The sequence below is a fragment of the Pomacea canaliculata genome, linkage group LG11 (assembly GCF_003073045.1).
Source record: "Pomacea canaliculata isolate SZHN2017 linkage group LG11, ASM307304v1, whole genome shotgun sequence".
Classification (NCBI taxonomy): domain Eukaryota; kingdom Metazoa; phylum Mollusca; class Gastropoda; order Architaenioglossa; family Ampullariidae; genus Pomacea; species Pomacea canaliculata.
In genome coordinates, this window is record NC_037600.1 from 6,653,045 (window position 1) to 6,677,881 (window position 24,837).

The following is a 24,837-nucleotide window of genomic DNA, read 5'->3' on the forward strand; positions in this document are numbered from 1 at the left end:
AATTAAACAGGCTTATCAAGAGAAAAACATCAACCGGAAACCCTGCTAATAACTGCCACAGTCACCGGAGACAGAAAAAAAATGAGCATTCAATTTTTTTAAAACACGAAAGGAAGGAAGTCTACTCAACAGGAACTTTCCGTTCTTACTCAAGTGACTTACATCGAACGAACAGGCTGACATCATGCAATCATCTCATTAAGTACTCCACTCCAAGTGTTGGTGAGTATAGTCGACCTGCTTTCTGACCTGTTTCTGGTACTGAGTGCTAGCCACGTGTGTTAACAAGTTGTTATTCTAACTGTAATCATGGCTGCAACAAGCACAGGATCGTAGCATTTTTCTACTCACTGTGAAGTTGTCACACACCGACACCTGATAACAAACAGAGCGTCCGGGTGTGAAGGTCAGAAAACAAGGCTGTGAATAACTCGCCCCACAACTTGTCGTTACCAGGTGTCAAAAAAATGAATTATCTGAAAAATTACTGTCGACACACATGACAATGAGTCAAATGCCTGTCTATCTGCTTATGCTTTAGAAAATATTTTTTCTAGTTGCCATACAATGGCCGACGCTTTTGATTAGAATATGCATACCAACATGTAGGAGTTGTTATTGTCTGATCTTCACTCATTGTTTACGTGTCACAAGATGAAGTAAACAAAAATTGTGTAGCTAATACAAGGTTGAAGGTTGACACAATGACTTGTAGCAATATTTCTGTGGTGTATGTGTGAACACTGATGTATAAAGCGGTGCAGACACACTCGTTAGTAAGAAGCCGTCGAAGATTGTGCAACTCGAAGCAAGACTAGACAGGTCGTGTGACTAGTCATAAGGTCACAATGTCTATGTCAAGGAGTTTCACGAACAGTCATGTTACAAAAGCTGCTGAAGTGTTTTTATCGCTTGTGACTCAAATGATTAAATCCTCATGTCAAATCCGCTCACTGCTCTGTCACCCGATGTGTCGTGTGTTCCAGTTGCACAGAATACACCCGGTACACGTCACGTGCCTACATTTACGGGTGTATGCAATGCAGCTCTACCATGCAGCAGACGAGACGTTTATTTAGGCCTACACTGAATTAGGGTAGGAGAGATGGATTAATATACATATATCAGTTTATCTGATCTGTGCTGCTTGAGTGGTTGATAATGTTTCACTATCAGACTTAAAGCTGTAAATCTGATACCCGAAACAAAAGGGTTGTTAAATGTGTTAATTGTTTTGCTCTATCCTGGGGTACAGACTAATGAAGTATAATCACATGTTTACACATTTACATCTCTACTTGTGCTACATTGTTCCACGTGTGCAGAGGGGAACTTAAAAACCTTTACCATTGACTGATTGTATGTTAATATTAGACTGTACAGGTGGTGTCGAGTAAGGCACACCTGTACAAAGAAGGAATAGACCCTTTGAGTGCTTTGACCGGCGTTGTTACCCTGTCATGAGAGCAGGCAATCGTTATATAGGTTACCTGAGTGTAGGTGCAAACTGTAGATTAGGTTACAAGGGACTGGGCAAAGAAGACTAGCAGGTAAGACACATAAACTGCGAGAATGAAGTCATAAGGCATTGCTAATATCGGGTAGATGAGGAAAGTCTAGGTCCTTGCCTAGATTGCGTGCATTAACTGTTGATAGCGGCTGAAAAAATAACAATACTTGTATAGTGCATTAGTGCGGAATCTCCAAGCTTCACATTACCAGGCCATTAACATCAATAGAACTCAGAGTGGAAACAGTAATGCTGACTCACTGGGTTAGAAAAAAGTCTGTAGCGCTCCTTGATGACTTGGAAGACATTTAATCGCCTGCGATCTTGTAATCAAGACAAGCAGCACTCGTAAAAATTAAATATTAATCTTGATGTGAAAACTCAGTTTGGTAGTGTTGAGAAATACTAGACAATTATGACTTGTATTGGCTGTGTCATGGTAATATTAGTAGCAATGAGCAGACAATGTAATAAACCTCTGACATCCGCCAACAAATTTTGAGTTGTGTTTCTCTCTGACCGACCTACTACTTATTTAAGTTTTGAAGTTTCACATAATTTGCAATTTTCTTTGATTTTGATCTCTCTTCGCCATATGTTTCATATGTGTCTTCCGTATATCTTTCTTTAGTCTGTGCTCATTACTACGTGTCTTATAAAGAATCAAATGTCCTCCAGTACTTATTTACAAACTTTTCTATCTTAATTTCTATTAAGTCTGCTGGAGGGAGGGTAACTTTTAAAGATGCCTGAATGCTGTCATCTGGAACAAAGATGTAAAATTATAAATGTTTACATTTAATATAATGATATTGTTTTTGCTTACAGACTAAACTACTATGAGAGCGATGGTCAATAGTAGCGCACGGCGTTCCTCGCGGCATTTTCTTGTGGTTATATTCATACTCAGAATTATTTCAAGAGTAACTGGGCAAGGTAACTGTTACCTTTACTGTCAGACATAATTTGTTTTGTTTCCTTTCGCACTAATATCATATAATCTATGTTCTCATATATATATATATATTCTGCATCTTTTGAGAAAAAGGATTACAACAGTTGCAGATGTCAGGGAGGTTTTTGCATCATCATCATAATCATCATCATCATCATCATCATCATCAACTTCTTCTCGTTCTCCTCCTTCTCATCATTACTGTCATTAATACCACCAATATCAGCCTAACAACAAAACAGCCACAGCTCATGAATGTGTTTTTGTTTGAGTTTCTTGCTTTACTTGTAAAATCAATTCCAGACAACAGAGTAACCTGTCACGTGCCCTCTGTGAAAGCGCTAGAGGCCACGTCACTAACCTGCAACTTTCCTGAAGACATCAGCCAGACTAGAAAGGATGTGTCTGTGTACCTGTACAAAGAGAGTGAAAATCCAGGTGTGTACATTAGTACACAATATGTTACATCTAGCTTTTTCTCATTTGGCAAAATCAAAGATCTAGTTTTAATTTTTTTTTTTAAACGAAGTATTTAAGAACATTTTTCATCAGCGCTCTTTATCACAGAAACACAGTCAAGTGTGCTCAGACACTTTATCATAAAATAAAAATAAAGCGGTTGAAATCGAAAAGAATTGATTAACAAATCTCACATTTCTTTCTGTCTGTCCAGACGCCATCTTAGACTGCTGGTGGCTGGGAGGACAGGTGGACTGTTACTCTGCTCCCGGCTATAAACACACCAAGTCCATCTCTCGCCAACTAACTGTGACCATACCGCGAGCTGCTGCCAATCAGACCGGAACCTACGCGTGTCAGGTGGCTGGATACGGTCCTGGTCAGCTCAGTACCTGTGACTTTAAAATCCAATCAGGTGAGTTATACAGAGTCTAAGAAAATTCAGTTAGTAAAAGTAAACTGCTTGCCTGCAAGCACAGGATTGTAAATTTCGAGCTCAGATCCCATGTCAGGACACATAAACGTGTTTCTGAATTTAACACCTGTTAACAGGGGTATTTTTACTCAGGTACAGTTAGCTAACTTTTATATGCCCTTTATTTATTGTGCAAAAATATTTGCTTAAAAGCATTTTTACTTTTAAAAAACGATCCGGTCTTAATGATTTAAGATCATTAGTAGAAAACTGCCATTAAATTCTTATCCTTTTATACTCTGATCCCACACAGGGACGAAAACAATTTGTGATGCACCATCCGTGACGAAGGGATCCCCAGCTTGGCTGTCATGTTACTTTTCTGAAAATGTTGGAGAAAGTAAAAAAGATTTTACTGTGTACCATGTCTCAAATAAAGGTTCCCAAGGTATTGTAAAAAGCACAGTTATCTTTTTTCATTTCAATTTTTTTAGTAAACTAGTTTAAGTTAATTTTTACGCTGAGATAACTTTAGCTTTGTACATCGATATTTATTTTGATTTTTTATGTCCTTTTTTCTTTATTTATCTGTTTCTGTATGTCAGTCAGTCAATTAGAATGTCTTGATGTCTAATTGCCTCTAGCTGATAACGGTATACAAATTATTAAAACATGTATGCATATAAATCAAACCTTATACAATCAGTGTTTATTTATTATTATACAACATTTGTATCTATTTTCAACGTATTTTTATAAATAAAATTATGTCATTGATGTCTGAACTAGAGAAGGTCTTGACCTGCACCTGGAACCAAGGCGAATGGACATGCTTCGCTGCACGTGACTATCATCTTGACAGGAGAATAACGAACACTGCCACAGTGAAGATACCCAAGGTGTCAGCCAGTCATACGGGTACTTACTTCTGTCAGCTTGCAGGTGCCACACGAGGTGACTTCGAGGACTGTGTATTTAATCTTGATAAAGGTACTGAAATATTTGCAAGGTTGTATATCCTTTTTCTTTTTCTTTTCTTTTTCTTTTTTTTTTTTTTTTTTTTTTTTTTTTTTTTTTTTTTGCTTAAGCGGTAAAAGTTGACTGAATCATATTATAATCGTTCAATTCGTGAGAGTTTATTTTAGACCCTTTACTCCTCTTTTTCTTTCTTTTTTTTTCTCCTTTCCGCAGTATTCTTTACTGATGTTCCTCAGAATTATTGTGTGACAGGACAAGCGACCTTCTGTAACATCCCTCCTGTCAAGTCGATGGAGATGGCAAAGTTAACTTGCAGTTTTCCTGTCGATGTCAACAAAACGAAAACAAACTTTAACATCGTGCACTTCAGTGATCAGAATAAAGCAGGTAAAATCACTCCTGAGATATGCAAAGTAAAGTCTCCTAATATTATTAAGCAGAAGCACTCTACATAATTTAATTTTTTCTTTCATACAGAATCACTAAAATAATACAGGTATAACAAAGCATTCGTATGCGCTTGTTCTGTGATGTAGGTGTTGATGTGTTGAAGTGTGTTTGGCAACACGGCGACCTGGTTTGTGACGTCACATCGGGTTTTAACTTCAGCCGCCCGGTGTCTGACCGTCTCGCCCTCACAATTGCACGGGCAAACGACGGCAACATTGGAGAATATTTGTGTCATCTTCAGCAATATTCAGATAATTCCACACGTTGTAATTTTATTATAGGTAGTTTTAATTTATTTCCTTAAAATTGCTTAATAAAATTATATGGTCTATTCTTATGTATAGCACCTGACGATAGATAGAAAGATTTTATTCTCGTGACGGTTCAAAACAGTATTTGAAGAGTTTATTGTCTTAAGATACATTAGTAATTTTTAAAAGAAATTTTATGTAAAACAGTAGTCCTTTTACGCTCTTGCTGTTTAATAACATAAACAGGACAGTTCTTTAGTTCCAGACTCAGGAGTAAACAGTAACGTGTCCGTGGTTGCTGGAGTACTCATCCCTCTAATTGTCTTTGTGCTTATCGTTGTGGGAATCCTACTGTACCTCAGATTATCAGTCAGAAAGTACGTGAGGATTATAAAAAATTGCCTAAATTTTACAAGAAAGTATTACTTTTAATATCAGACTATTTTCTCTGTAAAATGTACGAAATGATTACCTGTTTAAGCAACCTAAAATTTTAAACGATTAAAAATCATTTCTTCGTCTGCAGGAAAGCTTGTTACACCTTTAAATATTATGTAACTTTAGTAGCTGCATTGAAATGTAATATAACAAAATACGTTTATCGGTCAATTCAACTGGTTGGCTTGTTAATTAAAGACTCATTAATTACTGATTAATTTATTAATTACAGAGCGCAAAACGAAGAACACCAACCAATGTTGCCTATTCAGGTAAGATTCAGTCTTCTATCTATAATGAGTAACGGCTGAAACTTGGGAACACATGTATCATTTTATAGAGTGGGAATCAAGCTAGAATTGATGTATATATGAATCAAAATAGTTACATGTATGTCTGGTTAGATACGCTTTTGAGTGTATATCTGACACTGTATTTACGAATTAGCTATCATAATTTGAAGGGATCGTTACTCATTTCAGGTTACCGATGTGACTACAGAAACAATGAATAAGAATAAATGTTCGGAAGTAGAACGATTTAGAGTGTGCGCACGAGACAGTGTAACGGTGCTTCTTAGGTATCACAATCTTAAAAGCTCTTTATATATTTCAGGTTACCGATGTGACTACAGAAAGATTGCAGGAAAGTCTATCAGCCAGCATCCAGACCATGTACCCAGATATTCTCACCGCCTGCTATTTCGTGCCTTCACTCTACATAAACAGAAACACATATGAAAACGATAAGGTGGCGGGTGAGAAGGTCGTTGTCATCAAACCCACACCAGACGACACACTGAGGCACGACCACGCCATCCAGCACGTCCTCAACTGTCTGCGCCACCTGGCGGACAGAGACCAGCAGGCCATGTTTGTCCTCTCACAGTTCACCTGTGACGACTACCTGGCTAGTGTTGACGAGCAGTTTTCCCACCACAAGCTGCCGATGCCCTCTGACCTCACACGTCGTGACACGGACTATGAGAACTTTGATGTACTCATCGTCCACCGACACTACGGTGTAGTGGTTGTGGTGGTGAAGGCGTCTGTCTGTACAGCAGACATGGGGGTAGAGATAAGAGACAATGAGAGGGTTGTACAGGATTTACATGAAGCTGTCAAACAGTTGGATGGAGCGGAGCGCATGTTGAAGCATCTCATGGCGGATGTGAGGCCTGATATTGCAATACGTAAAACATTGATGTTACCTAACCTCTCTCAAAAATTATTTGAAGACATATTTGCAAAACATCAAGACGTAGCGAAGGTAAAGTTTCTTTGACAGATATGTTTTCAGAGCGTGTGAATGTAGCCTTGTAGTCCGAGTGGCGAATGTGATGAGGAAGAGAGTTCCACTGCTTATCAACACAGAGGGAGGACGTCCGTTGTCCGTATGTGACTGTGTTCGGTAAACGCGACGAGCAGTTGAGCCCTGGACTTCCTAAAGCTTGTGGATGAGATTCTGTGGACAGACACCAAAACGAGTGTTGTAGTAGTGTAGTTTAGACAGATAGAGTGGGCTTTTGTTTGGCAGGAGATACACGCCCGACTTTAATAATTTCAAAATTCCACATAAAATGTTTGACTTCTAAAATGATTTATGTGTTTGTGTGTCAGGCTTTACGACACTGCACTGGGCTGACAGAGTTGTCTGACATCTGTAGAGGATGTTTATGTGCTGATCAGCTCCACGGTAACAACATGGTCGACCAGCTACAGAAGTGGCTTCGAGTTCGTCACACTTCGTTGGCTGAACATAGCCTCAGTGAAAATAACTACCAGACGATTTTGTCTAGGTGAGAATCTTATAAAGGAAGGAAATACACCAACATTTATGCGCTCACGAACGTGCCAGCTCGCACACACTTAACCATGAACATAAACGATTTATATGAAGTAATAAATACAATTCAAAGAAACGAATTTTTAAACAATATTTTTTTATTTTTATTCAGATTGTGTGGTGTCGCCACCAGACCGTACCTGACGCTGCCTGACGGTCGTCGTGTGTGTACACCAAGCTCACTGCAACAGGCTGTCAGTCTCACAGGCGAACTCTTCAACGGCGCCATCATCCACCCTGAGCATCAGCAGCTTGTGACTGCAGCGCCACCTCGTGTCTTTCTGTCCGGACCGCCAGGGTCAGGCAAAACCACTTCACTGGTGCTGATGGGGAAACAGTGGCTGTCAGAGGGCCACAAGGTCTGTGTGCTCAGTACGTGGAGGGAGAATCGAACATCATCAAAGTTTTTATATGCCATGCTGAAAGAATTTTCAGAAAGAATGGACAAGTCACACGCACCAAAAGACCTGAAAGTGTTACCGCAATCCATCAAAGTGGAGACTAAAAATACAAAAAGAGACATTCAACTGATATTTGAGGAAGTGGACCTAGAGAAAAAGGAGATGAAAAAGATCATCAAGAAAATAGCATATCTCGCAGCTTCAGACGGCTTGTTGATACTTGTTGATGATGCAGGCCCTTATAGGTAAGCTTTCAGTCAGGAATGCCACTGAACAAACAAATGCAAAACACGCACTAGACTTTAGTAAATCAGAAACTAGTCAGCGCGAACATGAGGAAAACAATATGCGACTAGTTTATCCATGCCGCACAGGTGAGGAAAGGTGAAAAGAATGTATCGCACGGGCCGACTAGGTGTAACAAGCCATGAAGGCTTTCCTGCTGTCCACACAATGGCCATGTGTCTATCTACCGGCGTCCGCTGGACACACTTAGCTATCTCTGACCGCTTCAATCTGTCTTTCTTACAGAAGTTTCTCTAAAGGCTTGTGTACAAAGCACTTTTGTGTATTGAAATAGTCTGCCTGGTAACAGGTTGACGATTTCATTCCAGACTTTAACTGAGGATTATTTCCGTCTTACCACATGACTTCTCGTCTTGTCCGTGAGCGCGCGCACATGCATACACACACACGCTGATGTCTACTTTTCCTAGACATGGCTGTTGACAACAAAACATATTAGATATAATAGTGAGGCTTAAAGCAAGCATTAAAGGTCATAGGTGAAATTTTCAAATGCATTTTTGTTTCTATTTTTTATTAACTCCATAAATGTATGTATGTAGTTGTGTTTAGTTGTTGTTGTTAACAGCTCCATTAGAAAACTATTACTTTTGTGAAATGCTGTATGATCGCAGTGGGTCGAACTTAAGGCCAACAACAAACGTCGATCATGTGGTGGTTGACTTTAACTCGGGGTAAAGATACACTAGTACGAGCACGGGATAGTGTACAAGTAATGATAAGTATCTGATTCACTTAGTGAGCTTGTCGATTTTGTGTTTTCGATACAGTCGTAAAAGTCCAAGAATATAACTAGCAATAGGATAACATATATAATATGTGAAGAACTTACCGGGAAAAAACTTTCGTCCAAAAATAATCTTTGACAAGAAAGCAACTAGGTTTTCTTTATAGGTACAGCATAGAAATATTTCCAATGGCCTCATTCCAACAGGAAAATAAAGACAGTTTGCTTAGGTAAGCAGACTATATTGTTGGGATAGATTAATTCTTGAATAAAAAAGTAAAATTCTAACATAGCCAATATAAAGAATCTTAAATATTTGACTTTTAAAACTAAGGAATTTGTTTGTTTGCAAACTTTCACACTTTACATTATCAAGATGCGTGTTGTATGGAGCTCTACACAATGTCTTAAATGCTGAATGCAGTCTTTCTTTTATATTCACGAAACTATATAAAAGCATTTTTTGTGTATGATTGTTTTAATTCCAACAGAGAAGATCAGCTACTGTTTAAGTCCTTTTGCGAGCAACTAGTTGATATTAATCTGAAATTGCATCTTTGGGCGGCCAGCTGCTTTACTCACCAAACTCCCAACGGTTGGGATGAGAAACATTTTCAAAGGACTGTTTCCTGTCCTCCAACAATACTTCGGGAAAAGAATGTGTTGACGTTAGCTCAGACGAACGGATGCAAAAATCTTGTCAAGTGGGATCCTGACAACATAGGTGTGGCCCCTACAGAGGGCCTGCCAGTCAAGTATGTCTATCACCATGCACAAGATGTACAAGGTCACAGCCGTGGTTATCCATTTACATGTGAAAAGTGCTGTCATGACGTCATCACCTTACTGAAAGCTTTGGGTTTGGAAACAGATGGTATGTACTACCATTTTGAAACTACAATTTGTTTAATTATTACTCGTATATATTTTATACTAAATGCTATGTGAGCTCTCGATAGTTGTATATTGTCAGTAATACTAATTAATAAAAACTAAAATATTTCAAATGGTTGACCTTTGTGGCTGGGCTATAAATAGCCGCCTGACATTAGTGCATTGCCTAAGAGAATGACGCAATAAACTCTGGATGACGTGTGCATGACGGTATAAAGGAGAGCCAATAAAAAATGGCATTGTCATGTTCGTGTTTAGCTCACTAAGATACTACACACTAGGACCTATTAAAGTAAGTAATTATTTCAGTGTTGACTAGTGTAATATAAAATAAGTTTCTACTATAACGTGTTTTGTTGTAGCGAGAGACATCGGTGGCAACTGTCAGACCGCCTCTACGGCCACAGTGAATTCTTCAAACTGGGAAAGTACCTCGACACCGAGACTTTACCCGACTGACGTGTTGTTATTGCTTGAGCATGAAGATTGTAAGGACATTTATAATACGATTTTTTGTAAAATTCTTATAAGGACTGGTTTTAGCGTAAAAGTAGGGAACAACGAAGACAGTGATTTCTCATCTCAAATCGTCGGTCATCATTTGTGGATGTCAAATGCAACACATTTTCGAGGCCTTAAAAGAAAAGTTATGGTGTATGTGGAGGGGCGAGGTGTGATAAATGTACCGCAAGAGTGGATCAGACTTCGAGGTGTCACCAGCTGTACATCTCAGCTCATCTGGGTCAAGGACGCAGCAACTTCTCATCCAGAAGCATAGTCATGTATCGGAATGTGATTAGGTGAATTTTGTTCTACTCTTAAAGGCATTTATTTGAAAGTGTACTTTGTTCTCTTTTTTCAGTATTTCTTGCCATGATGCACGGTGCTTTTTCAATTATGTGTATAGAAAAAATATTGAAATATTGAGCATAGAAAAATGCAATTCAATTATTATAACAGAGACATTTCTGACGGGCGTGAAATAGAGAGAGACTGGTCTGATCTTTCAGGCGTAGCTCTTTTGAAACTTCAAATACCATGCACTTCTGTTGTATTTTCTTTGAAACACAGAACTTTAATTTTTATATAAGTCATAGTCATCAGTAATGGTAAAGCATATATCTGGATCTGGATACAGGTTTAAGAGGTAAACTCTTTTAGGTTCTTAGGAGCCAGCCTATTCAAGCACTACAAATCCACAGCATATATCCTCATTAGAATGGTCACAGTATCAACGAGCTGTAATAGAAAAATACTGCTAATGATGTTTGTATTTTCAAATGTCTTTACAAGGTATTGTTTTAATTATTTTTAATTTATAGATTATTCTTCATTTAAAATTTATAACTAATTTTTATATTTGTTCTTATTTCCAGTAAAATATATGTTCTCTGTTTTCTTAGAGTGGAATCTCAAAGCACTTTGCAAACTATTAAAACAAACCACAAACCTGAAGAAACGAGTCCAGAACAAATGAAGAAAGAAACAGGCGATTGTGCTTGTTAGTGATATTTTGGAAGATACATGTAATCCTTCTTAATTTCGAGAAATATAACCATCATAAAAGAGGCGAGAAAGTCCTGCGTTTGGGCCAGTAAAGAACAGAAGTAACACTAACCATTATCAAGCCTTAGACCGAGACAGATTGTATTAAAGATATCTTATACCGGTAGGCCCTAATTCTTTCTTTATTTACGAGAGATTGATTGATTGATTGATGATTGATTCTCTATTGCTTTAGCATAGCTCCAGCAAATGGTGTAGGCATTTGTAACTATAATTACTTAGTTTAGAACACAATAAAACTATAAACAACAACAATTAAAAATGACTTTTTGTAAAGACACGAACAACGAGCTTTATACATAAAAATACATACACAGCATACCTAGGTCTTCTTGGAATATATCCACTCACACACAATGTCTCCAACTCATAAACATCATCATAGACTTTAAACACATTCAGAAAGAAACATTTTAAGATCATTGGCCGGTAAATCAAACTAAGCAATGAATACCAGTCTGTACTCTCCTCACAACACACTTATAACTCTGACATCATCCTCATAAAACCACCACATAAAATATCTTCACCATACACAGACTTACAGAGTTCGAGGCCACTGCCCAACAAATCTAGCAAACCAAAAAATTATCACCAAACTGAAACATTTATATTTTATGCTTCAAAAGCCTAAATCTCCCTTTCTTTCTTCATTTCCTACGTTTGTCTTTTCCAACGTTTCTTATGCATTTATAGTATTTTCACAAATGTGTAGTATGTATGCCAAGTCACAATTGTAGACATGAAAAGCTTCATTCAAAAGTCTTCAATGAAATCGCCAAGCAAATGAAAATACAGCTTGTCGGTCTTCTACTCATCATTATCATCATCATCAGTCCCGGACCTACAGCAGGCTGGTACAGACGTGGGGTCGACCATATGTTACTGTCGTTGAGTCCCTCCCAAAGCGGCAAAGACACGGGTGCAACTAGGGGTAATGAACCCAAGGCAACTAATCGGTATTTGTGCATTAAGAAGGGGAAATTAAAAAGGAAAACCCTGATGGCAAACCCTGCTAATTTTATCTGAGCTCCTAGAGTACCTAGACCTCTCACCTTAATGGCGGGCGACAAACGATTATGTTAACGTCTACTCAACGTGAATTTCCCGTTCTGACGTTAGCAACGTCTCACCTCCACCTAGATGGAACGACCGGTCTGACATGAAGCACTCATCTCTCTAAATACTCTCCTCCAAGCGTTGGTGAGTATAGTCGACCTGCTTTATGGTACTGAGTGCTATCCACGTGTGTTAACAAGTTGTTATTCTAACTGTAATGATGGCTACAACAAGCACAGGATCGTCAAATGTATCTACTCGCTGTTGCCACACACCCGTCACCTGATAACAAACAGAGCGTCCGGGTATGCAGGTCACACAACAAGGCTGTGAATAACTCACCCCACTACTTGTCGTTACCAGGTGTCAAAAAAATGAATTATCTGGAAAATTACTGCCGACACGCATAAAAATGCGTCAACTCATGCTTTAGAATTTTTATTTTTTAATTTCGATATAATAAGCGACGCTTTTGATTGGAATTTGTGAATAAACATACGAACATGCAGGAGTTGTTTTTAATCTCTAATCTTCTCTTTCATTGTTTAAGTGTCAAAAGAGGAAAAAAAAATTGTGTGGCTAATACAAGGTTCAAGGTTGACACAATGACTTGTAGCAATATTTCTGTAGTGTATGTGTGAACACTGATGTATAGTGCGGTGCAGACACACACACACAGGACTAGACAAGGGGTGTGACAGGTCATAAGGTCACAACGTCTATAGCGCGGTTCAGACACACTCGTTAGTAAGAAGTGTCGGAGAATGTGCAGCTCAAAGCAAGACTAGACAGGTCGTGTGACTAGTCATAAGGTCACAAGCGTCTATGTCAAGGAGTTTCACAAAAAGGTCATGTTACAAAAGCTGCTGAAATGTTTTTATCGATTGTGACTCAAATGATTAAAGGCTTCATGTCAACTCCGCTCACTGCGCAGTAACCCGATGTTGCACAGAATACACCCGGTACACGTCACGTGCCAGCATTTAGGGGTGTATGCATTGCAGCTCTACCACTCAGCAAACTAGGAGCTTATGTAGGGTAGGAGAGATAGACAAAAGTGTCTCAGCTTATCTGAGCTTTGTGTGTTGTCAGAGCGAGCGATGATGTTTCAATGTCAGATATAAAGTTGTACATCAGAAGGCTTAAACAAACAAAAGGGGATTGTTAATTTTTTTTTTACCGGACTTAGTTTCAAGTCTGTATCCTAGGGTACAGAGCCATGAAATAATTTTCTGTGGGTAATAGGGTGGGCAGAGGAGAACTAAAAAATCTCTGTCATTGATAAAATTGTGTAGAATGAGTCTACGTAACATCAGATACTGTCGAGGTGGTGTAAAGTAGGGCACACCTGTACAAAGAAAAAACTACCGGAGTTTAATGACCAAGCTTGCCAACATAACAACAGCAGTTCAGTGAAATATTTAAAACCTTAGCGGCGTTTTCATACGATATATTCTTAGCTGTTGTACGGGTAGGCAGGGCTGAACTATAGATACCTGACTGTAGGTGTAAACTTTATATACAGTGCCTTGAATATGAATAAAACTGATTAAAAAAAGGGTGCAAACAGTAATGGCCACTCACTGGGAAAAAATCGAATGTCTCCCATTTTTAAGGCTATTTATTCTATTTAACATTTAAAGATGCCTGACTGCAGTCATCTGGAACCAGGAAGTAACATTTAGTTTAATTTTAGTGTATTTGTTGCTCCTTTAAGGCTCACGGGCCGCAATAAAGGATTTAACATTATAGCTGTCTATATTGTAATGGTATTGTTGTATTTTGCAGATACAACCTCCCATGGGAGCGATGGTCCCCAGGCGGCATTTCCTTATCCTTGGGTTTATACTCAGATTTATTTCCAGAGTAACTGGGCAGGGTAAATATTAATTTCACTGCAAGACATAATGTTTTGAAAAAAAAAGATTATAACATTTACAGAGATAGGTGTCAGTTGTTTTTCGTTTTCATCATCATCTTTTCCTTTCTCCCTCTACTCTTTCTCTTCATTGTCATCATCAGTGTCATTAACATCACCAGCATCAGACCAACAATAAAACAGTCAGAGTTCATGGATGTGTTTTTTTTTAAGTTTCTTACTTTGCTTGTAAAATCAGTTTCAGACGGCAAAGTAACATGTGACGTGCCTTCTGTCAAACCACTAATGAAAGCGTCACTAACCTGTCACTTTCCTGAAGACATGAGCCAGAGCAGAAAGGATGTGTCTGTGTACCTGTTCAAAGACAGTAAAAATCCAGGTGTGTACATTAGGATACAATATTCAATATCAAGCTCTCTTTTTCTTATTTCGCGGTTTCAAAGATCTTGCTTTCTTCTTGCTTAATCATATTTAAATGTAGTATTTAATAAAGTTTATAATCATCTGTCTTTCTTTCAGTACAGTAGAATATATCTGTCGCACAAGAATAAGAATAAGATTTGCAGTAAGTTTTTGTGAACGTTCATCTCTTCCCGAATAATATTGCTAGTACAAACCTGCCACCTTGTCAGTATACAAAAATATTATCCCAAACTGGTCTCTTTCAAAAAAACAAAGAAAAATAACAGATTCACCGTATTTTTCTAATGAGATGGACTCTGTAACAATGGTAGAAATTGCGCGCATTCGTCAAATTATTTGCTAAATAACAACTTCTCCCATTTCTATGTGCATGTCCAGACGCCATCTTAGACTGCTGGTGGCTGGGAGGACAGATGGACTGTTACTCTGCCCCCGGCTACAAACACACCATGTCCATCTCTCGCCAGCTAACTGTGACCATACCGCGAGCTGCTGCCAATCAGACCGGAACCTACGCGTGTCAGGTGGCTGGGTACAGCTCTGGTCAACTAAGTACCTGTGACTTCAGCATCCAATCAGGTGAGTTATAAGGTCTAAGAAAATTTATGTCGTACACGTAGTGGTGAAACGTTTCCTTGTATCGACTTTGTATAAGGTCTTAATTTTTGTTTTTATTTGTCCACCTGTTTACTGGGCTGTCTTTGTCAGGTACAATAGTTTTCTCTTAAATAACCTTGATTTTTCTCTACATAACATTTGAATCAAAAGCACTTTCATACTTAACAAGTGATCAAACTCTAATGTTTTCAAAAGTGATTAGCACAATAAAGCAGTTTTTCTATTCTCTATTATCTTACAGGCACTAAAACAATTTGTGATGCACCATCAGTGAGTCTGGGATCACCGGCTTGGCTGTCATGTTACTTTTCTGAAAATGTCGGAGAAAGTAAAAAAGATTTTACTATATACCATGTCTCAAGTCAAGGTTACCAAGGTCTTTTATTTATTCTTTTTCAAAAAACAAGTTTTAGTGTGAAGAAGCTAAAATAACTGTACGACTCTTAATTATTTTTGCCTTTAATCGATCTACACACGTATATACATAAATACTATTTTTAAAATAAAGTTTTTTATGTGTATATATATAATACAGCATGTACATATTTTTCAGAGGTATCTTTTATTAAAATTCTGTCATTCTTGTCGTTGTTAGAGTCGGTATTGACCTGTACCTGGGACCAAGGCAGTTTGACATGCAACACCGCACGTGACTACCAGTTTGACAGGAGAATAACGAACACTGCCACAGTGAAGATACCCAAGGTGTCAGCCAGTCATACGGGTACCTACTCCTGTCAACTGGCAGGTGCTGCACCAGGTGACTACGAGGACTGTGTGTTCAGACTCGACCGAGGTAACTGCAGCTGTGCAAGTATTTTAGTTCGGGAGCAGAGGGTACACTACATCATGTTAAAGTTGTTACATATGTTTTTGCTGTATTCTTTGTAATCCTTTCGTTTTGCTTTTTCACAATCCCCTTTAAAGATCGCTGTAGAAAGTATTGGAGTGTAAGTCATTCTGTGACAGGACAAGCGACCTCCTGTGACATCCCGTCTGTCAAGCTGATGGAGCCGGCAACATTAACCTGCGACTTTGGTGTCGACATCAACAAAACAAAAACAAACTTTAACATCGTCCACTTCAGTGACCAGCATAGGCAAGGTAAAAATCGCTCTTGAGAAATTGAAAGTTCTAGTTTCTGCTTATATTGCTAAGTATTACAGATACATTGTCATTTTCGTATAAATAAAGAAGTATTACAACCATAGAAACGTTTGTGTGCCTGTTTACTAGCTGTTGTCTGTCTGTGCTGTAGGTGTTGATGTGTTGAAGTGTGTCTGGCAACACGACGACCTGGTTTGTGACGTCACATCGGGTTTAGAGTTCAGCCGCCCGGTGACTGACCGCCTCGCCCTCACAATTCCGAGAGCAAATGACAGCCACGCTGGAAAATATTTGTGCCAGCTACAGAGAACTACCAATAATGCCTCATTCTGTGCATTTATTATAGGTAATTCTACCTTATTTGATTTGTTGACATGTTAACTACTTAACTTCTCATGTCTGACTAGAGGTAAAGCGATTTCCCATAAACATTCGGAACAATATTTAAGAAATTAGTTTTGAGATACAATAGTAATATTTAAAAATATTATGCAGTACAGCAGTGGTTAATACTATTCATGTGTTATAACCTTTTAAGGGTCAGTTTATCAATTTCAGACTCAGGAAGTAACAACAGCGTGTCTGTGGTTGTTGCAGTACTCATCCCACTATTTATTTTGGTGCTGATCGTTGTGGGTGTCATACTGTACCGCAGACATCGACTCAGAAAGTACGTGAGTGATTGTAATCAATTATTGTTAAATTTCTACAGCCAGTCAAAACAACCAGTGTCAGGCTATTTACTCTGTAAAATGTATAAAATCAGAATCTATGCAACCAAAAGTTAATTTTATATAAGTCAAAATCATGTCTTCCTCTGCAGAAAATCATATTTATTATTTATGTTAATATGATTCTAGTAGCTAATGTAAACAAAACATTTTGGGTGACAAGGGGAGCTAGTTGGCTTGTTAATGAAATACTGGTTAATTGTTGATTAATTTATTCATTACAGAAAACATAAAACATTGTCAACTTATGAAGAAAAACAGCCAATCATATCTATCCAAGTAAGATTTTCCTGTATATGTGACGACTGGTGACTGAAACTCGGGCAGATATTTATGCATTAATAGAATAAGAAACTAAGTAGAATTATCTATTGATGCATAAACGAACACGAATAGTTGTTTGGTAATAGTACGCTTTAGAACGTGGGCATGCGAAAGTGTAAAGGTATGTGTATAGGTCTCACAATCTTAAAGTCTCGTTACATATTTCAGGCTACCGATCAGACACAAAGATTGCAGGAAAGTCTATCAGTCAGCATCCGGACCATGTACCCAGATATTCTCACCGCCTGCTATTTCGTGCCTTCACTCTACATCAACAGAAACACCTACACAAAGGTTGAGGTGGCGGGTGAGAAGGTCGTTGTCATGGAAGCCGCACCAGACGACACACTGAGGCACGACCACGCCATCCAGCACGTCCTCAACTGTCTGCGCCACCTGGCGGACAGAGACCAGCAGGCCATGTTTGTCCTCTCACAGTTCACCTGTGACGACTACCTGGCTAGTGTTGACGAGCAGTTTGCCCACCACAAGCTGCCGATGCCCTCTGACCTCACACGTCGTGACAAGGACTATGAGAACTTTGATGTACTCATCGTCCACCGACAGTACGGTGTAGTGGTTGTGGTGGTGAAGGCGTCTGTCTGTACAGCAGACATGGGGGTAGAGATAAGAGACAATGAGAGGGTTGTACAGGATTTACGTGAAGCTGTCAAACAGTTGGATGGAGCGGAGCGCATGTTGAAGCATCTCATGGCGGATGTGAGGCCTGATACAACAATACGTAAAACATTGATGTTACCGAACCTCTCTCTGAAATTCTTAAAAGAAATATTGGGAAAACATCAATGCGAAGCGGAGGTAAATTTTTTTGATATCAGAAAATTTGTTTGTTTGGGTTTTTATTTTATTTTTGTTATAATTTTTAAGTTTATTTGTAAATTTCTTCTTATGTTCATGACGGGGTCGTTTTTTTTTTCAGGTAGGTTTTCAGAGACGGTTTGAATGTAGCCTTGTAGTCCGAGTGGCGAGTGTGATGTGGAAGAGAGTTCCGTTGCTTAGCAACACAGAGGGAGGACGTCCGTTGTCCGTATGTGACTGTGTGGGAGGGAGGACAGAATGTGTGAGTCTGATGAGGAGCCAAGGTTTGGGGCAGGAGTGTGGACAGACAAGATTTCAGTAAAGTGGTTGGGAGGAGCCTTTAAAGAAGCTATAGCGTAGAATTGAGAACTTGTATTGTAGCTTTAACTGGTAGCCAATGAAGAGAGTGAAGAAGTGGTGTGACATGTTCACCTTTGTGAGTCTGGTAAACACGACAAGCAGCAGAGTTCTGGACTATCTGAAGCTTGTGGATGAGATACTGTGGACAGCCAGCGAGAAGAGAGTTGCAGTAGTCTAGTTTAGACAGAAAAAGGTGGACTTTTGTATTGCAAAAGATACTCATCTGATTTTAATAATTGTAAAATTACACATAAAATCATTAAGTTTTGATATGCTACATGTGCTTCTGTGTGCTCGTCAGGCTTTACGACACTGTACTGGACTCACAGAGTTGTTTGACATCTCCGGGGAGTGTTTGTGTGCTGACCAGCTCCACAGTGACAACATGGTCGACCAGCTACATGTGTGGCTACAGCGTCACACTACGGGCTCGTCGACTGATCCTATCCTCAGTGAAAATAACTACCAGACGATTTTGTCCAGGTGAGAATCTTGTAAAGGAAGCAAATTAACATTTATGGGCTCACGTGCGTACGAGCTCGCACACACTTCACAATAAACATACAAGATTTATATGAAGGAATAATAAAATTGTTCGAACAGTATTTTTCATTTAATTTCAGATTCTGTGGTGTCGCCACCAGACCGTACCTGACGCTGCCTGACGGTCGTCGTGTGTGTACACCAAGCTCACTGCAACAGGCCGTCAGTCTGACAGGCGAACTCTTCAACGGCGCCATCATCCACCCTGAACATCAGCAACTTGTGACTGCAGCGCCACCTCGTGTCTTTCTGTCCGGACCGCCAGGGTCAGGCAAAACCACTTCACTGGTGTTGATGGGGAAACAGTGGCTGTCAGAGGGCCACAAGGTCTGTGTGCTCAGTACGTGGGGGGAGAATCAAACATCCTCAAAGTTTCTATATGGGATGCTGACAGAATTTTCAAAAAGAATGGACAAGTCACACGCACCAAAAGACCTGCAAGTGTGTCCGCAATCGATCAAAGTGGAGACTAAAAATACAAAAACAGATATTCAACTGATATTTGAGGAAGTGGACCTAGAGAAAAAAGAGATGAAAAAGATCATCAAGAAAATAACATATCTCGCAGCTTCAGGCGGCTTGTTCATACTTGTTGATGATGCAGGCCCTTATAGGTAAGCTTTCAGTCAGGAATGCCACTGAACAAACAAACGCAACACACGCACTAGACTTTAGTAAATCAGCAACAAGTCAGTGCGAAACTGAGGAAGACAATATGCTTATCCATGCCGCACAGGTGAGGAAAGGTGAAAAGAATGTATCTCGTTAAAGCCATGAAGGGTTTTCCTCTGTCCAAACAATGGCCATGTGTCTGCTATATACCGGCGTCCTCTGGACCCAGCTTTATCTAACCGCTTCAATCCGTCTTTCTTACATAAGTTTCTCTAAAGGCTTGTGTGGAAAGCACTTTTGTGTATTGAAATAGTCTGCCTGGTAACAGGTTGAAGATTTCCTTCTAGACTTTAGCTGAGGATTATTTCCGTCTTACTTAAAGCTACTACATGACCAGTCCGGTCTCGTCCGCACACGCATATACAGACATGGTCACGTCTACTTTTCCTAGACATGGACGTTGACAACAAAATATATTCGATAAAATAGTGAGGTTTCAAGCAAGCACTAAAGGTCATAGGTTAAATTTTTAAATGAAGCTTTATTTCTATTTTTTTATTCACGCCATAAATGTATGTATGTAGTTGTGTTAAGGTGCTGTTGTTAACAGCTCCATTAGAAAACTATTACTTTTGTCAAATTCTGTATCAACTGTGGGTCGAACTTAAGGTCAATAACAAACGTCGTCGTCGATCATGTGGTGGTTACTTGACTTCACCTCGGGGTAAAGATACACTAGTACGAGCACGGGATAGTGTACAAGTAATGATAAGTATTTGATTCACTTAGTAAGCTAATCAATTTTGTGCTTTGGATACAGTGTTTAGAGTCCAAGAATATAATTAGCAATAGGATAACATATGAAATAATATGTGAATAGCTTATCGGGAAAAAAACGTCCCAAAAAACTCTTTGACAAGAAAACAATTAGGTTTTCTTTATAGGTTCAGCATAGAAATATTTCCAATGAACTCATTGCAACAGGAAAGTAAAGGCTGTTTGCCTACGTAAGTAGACTATATTGTTGGGATAGATTAATTCTTTTAAAAAAAAGTAAAATTCTAACACACCCACAATAAAGAATGTTAAATATGTGACTTTTAAAACTGAGGACTTAGTTTGTTTGCAAACTTTCACACTTTACAGTATTAAGATGCGTGTTGTATGGAGTTCTACACAATGTCTTAAATGCTTATTGCGGTCTTTCGTTTACATTCACAAACTATATAAAAGCATTTTTTTGTGTATGTGTGTTTTAATTCCAACAGAGAAGATCAACTACTGTTTAAGTCCTTTTGCGAGCAACTAGTTGCTGACAATCCAAAATTGCATCTCTGGGCGGCCAGCTGCCTTACTCACCAAACTCCCAACGGTTGGGATGAGAAACATTTTCACAGGACTGTTTCCTGTCCTCCAGCAATACTTCGGGATGAGAATGTGTTGATGCTAGCGCAGAAGAACGGATGCAAAAATCTTGTCAAGTGGGATCCTGACAACATAGGTGTGGCCCCTACAGAGGGCCTGCCAGTCAAGTATGTCTATCACCATGGACATGGTGTACAAGGTCACGGCCATGGTTATCCATTTGCGTGTGAAAAGTGCTGTCATGACGTCATCACCTTACTGAAAGCTTTAGGTTTTGAAACAGATGGTGTGTACGACTACTTTGCATTTAATTGACAACTGCGACTTGTTTTATTAATACAGTGGAACCTCGCTTAGCGAACGCCTCGGATAGCGAATTTTTCGGTTAACGAACAAAAATTTCGTTAAAAGTTTGTCTCGGATAGCGAACAAAATTTCGGATAACGAACAGCCACGTGAACCACACGTGACCGACCAGCATGTCATCATTCGCGCTCGAGACACAGTTACGATCTGTCGTTCCTTATCTATGCGCATCCTTCTTATTTAGTGATTTGTGTGCTTTATTTTAATAAGATAATCCTCAATAATGGCTCCAAAGAAGATTAAGAGCAATTAATAGTAGTGAGGTAATCACAAGGAAGCGGACAACAAATGAATTGAAAAAGGAAATGATTTCAAAGTGTGAAGGTGGCATGCGTCTGTCGGATATGTGATGTCGTATTACCGAAGAGTTTTACAAAAAAGACAGAAGGAACAGACACTGGACAAGTTTGTTCCTTTAACCTCAAAGCTACAGAAAAGGGGAGTCACCCCCGATTTTATAATGTCACGTGTGCTCATGGAGGGGGAATCAGTAATTCCACCCCTTCCTCCCCTCACCTCCATCCACCTACGCTGTCAAAACGGCAAGTTTTCTGATGTTTAAATGCTTTCGTTAATGTTTTTATGTTTATTTAACTCCATTTATATTGCATTATAACTGTTCTCACTAAAACATACCTTTATAGCTTGTAACTTTCAAATATTAGCGAGTCAACAGGGGCTGGGAACCAATTAAATCTATTTCCCTTATTTCTTATGGAAAAATTGTTTCGGATAACGAACATTTCGGATAACGAACAGCTTTCCAGAACGGATTAAGTTCGTTAACCGAGGTTCCACTGTACATGTATATATGTTATACTAAAGACCTATGTGAGCTCTCCATACTTCTATATTGTCAGTAATATTAATTCATTACTTAATAATACTAAAATGTTTCAAATGGTCAACCTTTCTGACTGGGCTATTTATAGAACACTGCTGACGTCAGCTTACCTCAACAGCCGCCTGACATAAGTCCTGCATTGCATAAGAGACTAACACAATAAAAGCTTGATGACGCATGCATGACGTTATTATCCAATGTGACGCAATATTACGTCATTGTAGTTTTATTAAGGATGTTACAGTCTATATTTACAGGGTATATTTACAGGGTGAAACATAATGAACTATAATATATTGGTGTTGATATTATCAATCATATCAAATATCTTTGAAACAAGAGGCAATAAAAAAAAGCCATGGTCAAATTTGTGTTTAGCTCACCAACAGACTACACGTTAGGACCTTCTAAAGTCAGTAATAACTTCAGTGTTGACCAGTGTAATATAAAGTTCTCATATAACGTCTTTTCTTGTAGCGAGAGACATCGGTGACAACCGTCAGACCGCCTCTACGGCCACAGTGAATTCTTCAAACTGGGAAACTGCCTCGACACCGAGACTTCACCTGACTGACGTGTTGTTATTGTTTGAGCATGAAGATTGTGAGGACACGGACCTTTATAATACAAAATTGTGTAAAATTCTTCAAAAGTTTGGCTTTAGCGTAAAAGTAGGGAACAATGCAGAGAGTGATTTCTCATCTCAAATCGTTGGCCATCATTTGTGGATTTCAAATGCAACACATTTTCGAGGCCTTAAAAGAAAAGTTGTGGTTTATGTGGAGGGGCAAAGACCGTCAAATGTACCGCTAGAGTGGATGAGACTACGAGGTGTCACCAGCTGTACATCTCAGCTCATCTGGGTCAAGGACGCAGCATTATCTCATCCAGAAACATAGTTATGTAGCAGAATGTGAATAGGAGGATTATTTTCTGTTAAAGTCTTAAAGGCATGTACTTGTATTTGAAAGAGCATTTTGTTCACACTTCATTTCATTAAAAATGTTTCCCGTGATGCATGGTGCTTCTTCTTCAATAATGTGTATAGAAAGAAATATTGAAATGTTGAACATAGAAAAATACAATTTAATTATTATAATAGAGACATTTATGCCGGACATAAATAGCGAAAGTCTTGTCTGACCTTTCAGGCGTAGTTATTTTGTAACTTAAGGTACCATACACTTTTTGTTTTCCTTTCTTCGAATCACTTAACTTTAATATTTACATAGGTAATGTTATGGCACTTGGTAATGATAAGGCAAATATCAGGATAAAAAGCACGTTGCAAACTTTAAAAATAAACCACATAGACTTGGAAAGGGGTATCAAAAATCAAATCTGAATAAACATATACAAACAAATAAAGAAAGAATGAGATGAAAGTGTTTGTTAGTGATATTCTTAAAGATAATCTTTCTTAATTTCGAGAAATATAATCATCCTATGAACGCGAGAAAATCCTTCGTTTGGGCCAGTAAAGAACAGAATTCACACTAACACTTATCAAGCCTTTCTGAGGCCGAGAAAAGACTTGTGAAAAAGATATTTCCTACTGGTAGGCCCTAATGCCTGGACTTCTGACGGCCTACTTTATTTAAGAGAGATTGATTGGTTAATGATAAATTCTTTATTGTTTTAGCACACACAATGTCTCCAACTCGTAAAGATCACCATCGACTTTAAGTTTGGTTAGAAAGGAAATTTTTTATGGTCATGGGCCGGCAAAGCAAACTAAGGAATAAATTCCAGTCTTTACGCTCCTCACAACACCCCTACTAGCTCTAAATCATCATAATTAAACTACCTCTCATACAATATCTTCATCATACACAGAATTAAAGAGTACAAGGCCACTGCCCAACAAATCTAGCAAACCAAAAAAAAAAAATCACCAAACTGAAAGAGAAAGACATTAAAATTTATGCTTCAAAAGCCTACACAATCCATTCTTTTTTCATTTTATACGTTTGTCCTTTTCAATGCTTCTTGAGCATTTATAGTATTTTCACAAATGTGTAGTATCCATGCCAAGTCACAGCTGTAGACGTTGTGAGAAGTTTCATTCAAACGTCTTTAAGAAAATCACCAAGCTAAAGAAATTACACCTTGTCAATCTTCTACTCATCATCATTATCATTCCGGACCTGGAGCAAGCTGGTACATGGTCAACTTGATGTTACTGTAGTCGAGTCCCTCCCAGAGCGGCAAAGACAGGTGCAAGCGGGGTTACTGACCCCGATGTAATTAATATGTCATTTAACATTTTAAGAAGGAAAAATTAAACAGGCTTAAAAAAAACACTGATGGCAAACCCTGCTAATAACTGCCACAGTCTCCAGAGACAGTTATCTGAGCCCCAAGACCTTTAACATTAATAGCGACAAACGAATGTGTTAACCACTAACTACTCTGTCGGGCTCCACCTCCGACTGTAATTTGCCGTCTGCTTTCGTGCGATTTTTGTGTGTGTGTGTGTGTCTATACCTATATTTTTATGCGTGAAAGCGCATTGTGTTCTGACCAACAAAAAAGTGCATTCACTTTTTCAAAACACGATAAAAAGATAGTCTACTCAACAGGAACTTCCCG

General features: G+C 38.8%; 2 protein-coding genes across 3 annotated transcripts; both read left to right on the forward strand.

Annotated features, from left to right (window-relative positions):
* The first annotated feature begins 64 nt into the window (after positions 1-64).
* On the forward strand, positions 65-11,301 carry LOC112575026. 2 transcript variants are annotated; one of them, XM_025256515.1, is made up of 16 exons: positions 65-222; positions 987-1,096; positions 2,339-2,446; positions 2,769-2,903; positions 3,139-3,339; positions 3,653-3,787; positions 4,129-4,329; positions 4,570-4,704; positions 4,854-5,048; positions 5,278-5,395; positions 5,689-5,728; positions 6,072-6,725; positions 7,076-7,254; positions 7,414-7,947; positions 9,227-9,609; positions 9,992-11,301. In XM_025256515.1, the coding sequence occupies exons 3-16, from the start codon at positions 2,350-2,352 to the stop codon at positions 10,405-10,407; spliced, it is 3,423 nt and encodes a 1,140-aa protein (XP_025112300.1). In that variant the 5' UTR covers positions 65-222; positions 987-1,096; positions 2,339-2,349; the 3' UTR covers positions 10,408-11,301. The 2 variants fall into 2 exon arrangements, with proteins under 2 accessions (XP_025112300.1, XP_025112301.1); XM_025256516.1 differs by lacking the exon at positions 4,854-5,048 and having other exon boundaries at positions 69-222.
* A 995-nt stretch (positions 11,302-12,296) lies between these two features.
* Positions 12,297-23,260, forward strand: LOC112575025. Its single transcript, XM_025256514.1, has 15 exons — positions 12,297-12,398; positions 14,043-14,133; positions 14,372-14,512; positions 14,935-15,135; positions 15,416-15,550; positions 15,770-15,970; positions 16,144-16,278; positions 16,433-16,627; positions 16,840-16,951; positions 17,237-17,291; positions 17,505-18,155; positions 18,817-18,998; positions 19,139-19,672; positions 20,939-21,321; positions 22,723-23,260. Exons 2-15 carry the CDS (start codon positions 14,055-14,057, stop codon positions 23,142-23,144), a joined length of 3,426 nt encoding a protein of 1,141 aa, XP_025112299.1. The 5' UTR covers positions 12,297-12,398; positions 14,043-14,054; the 3' UTR covers positions 23,145-23,260.
* Positions 23,261-24,837: the final 1,577 nt, after the last annotated feature.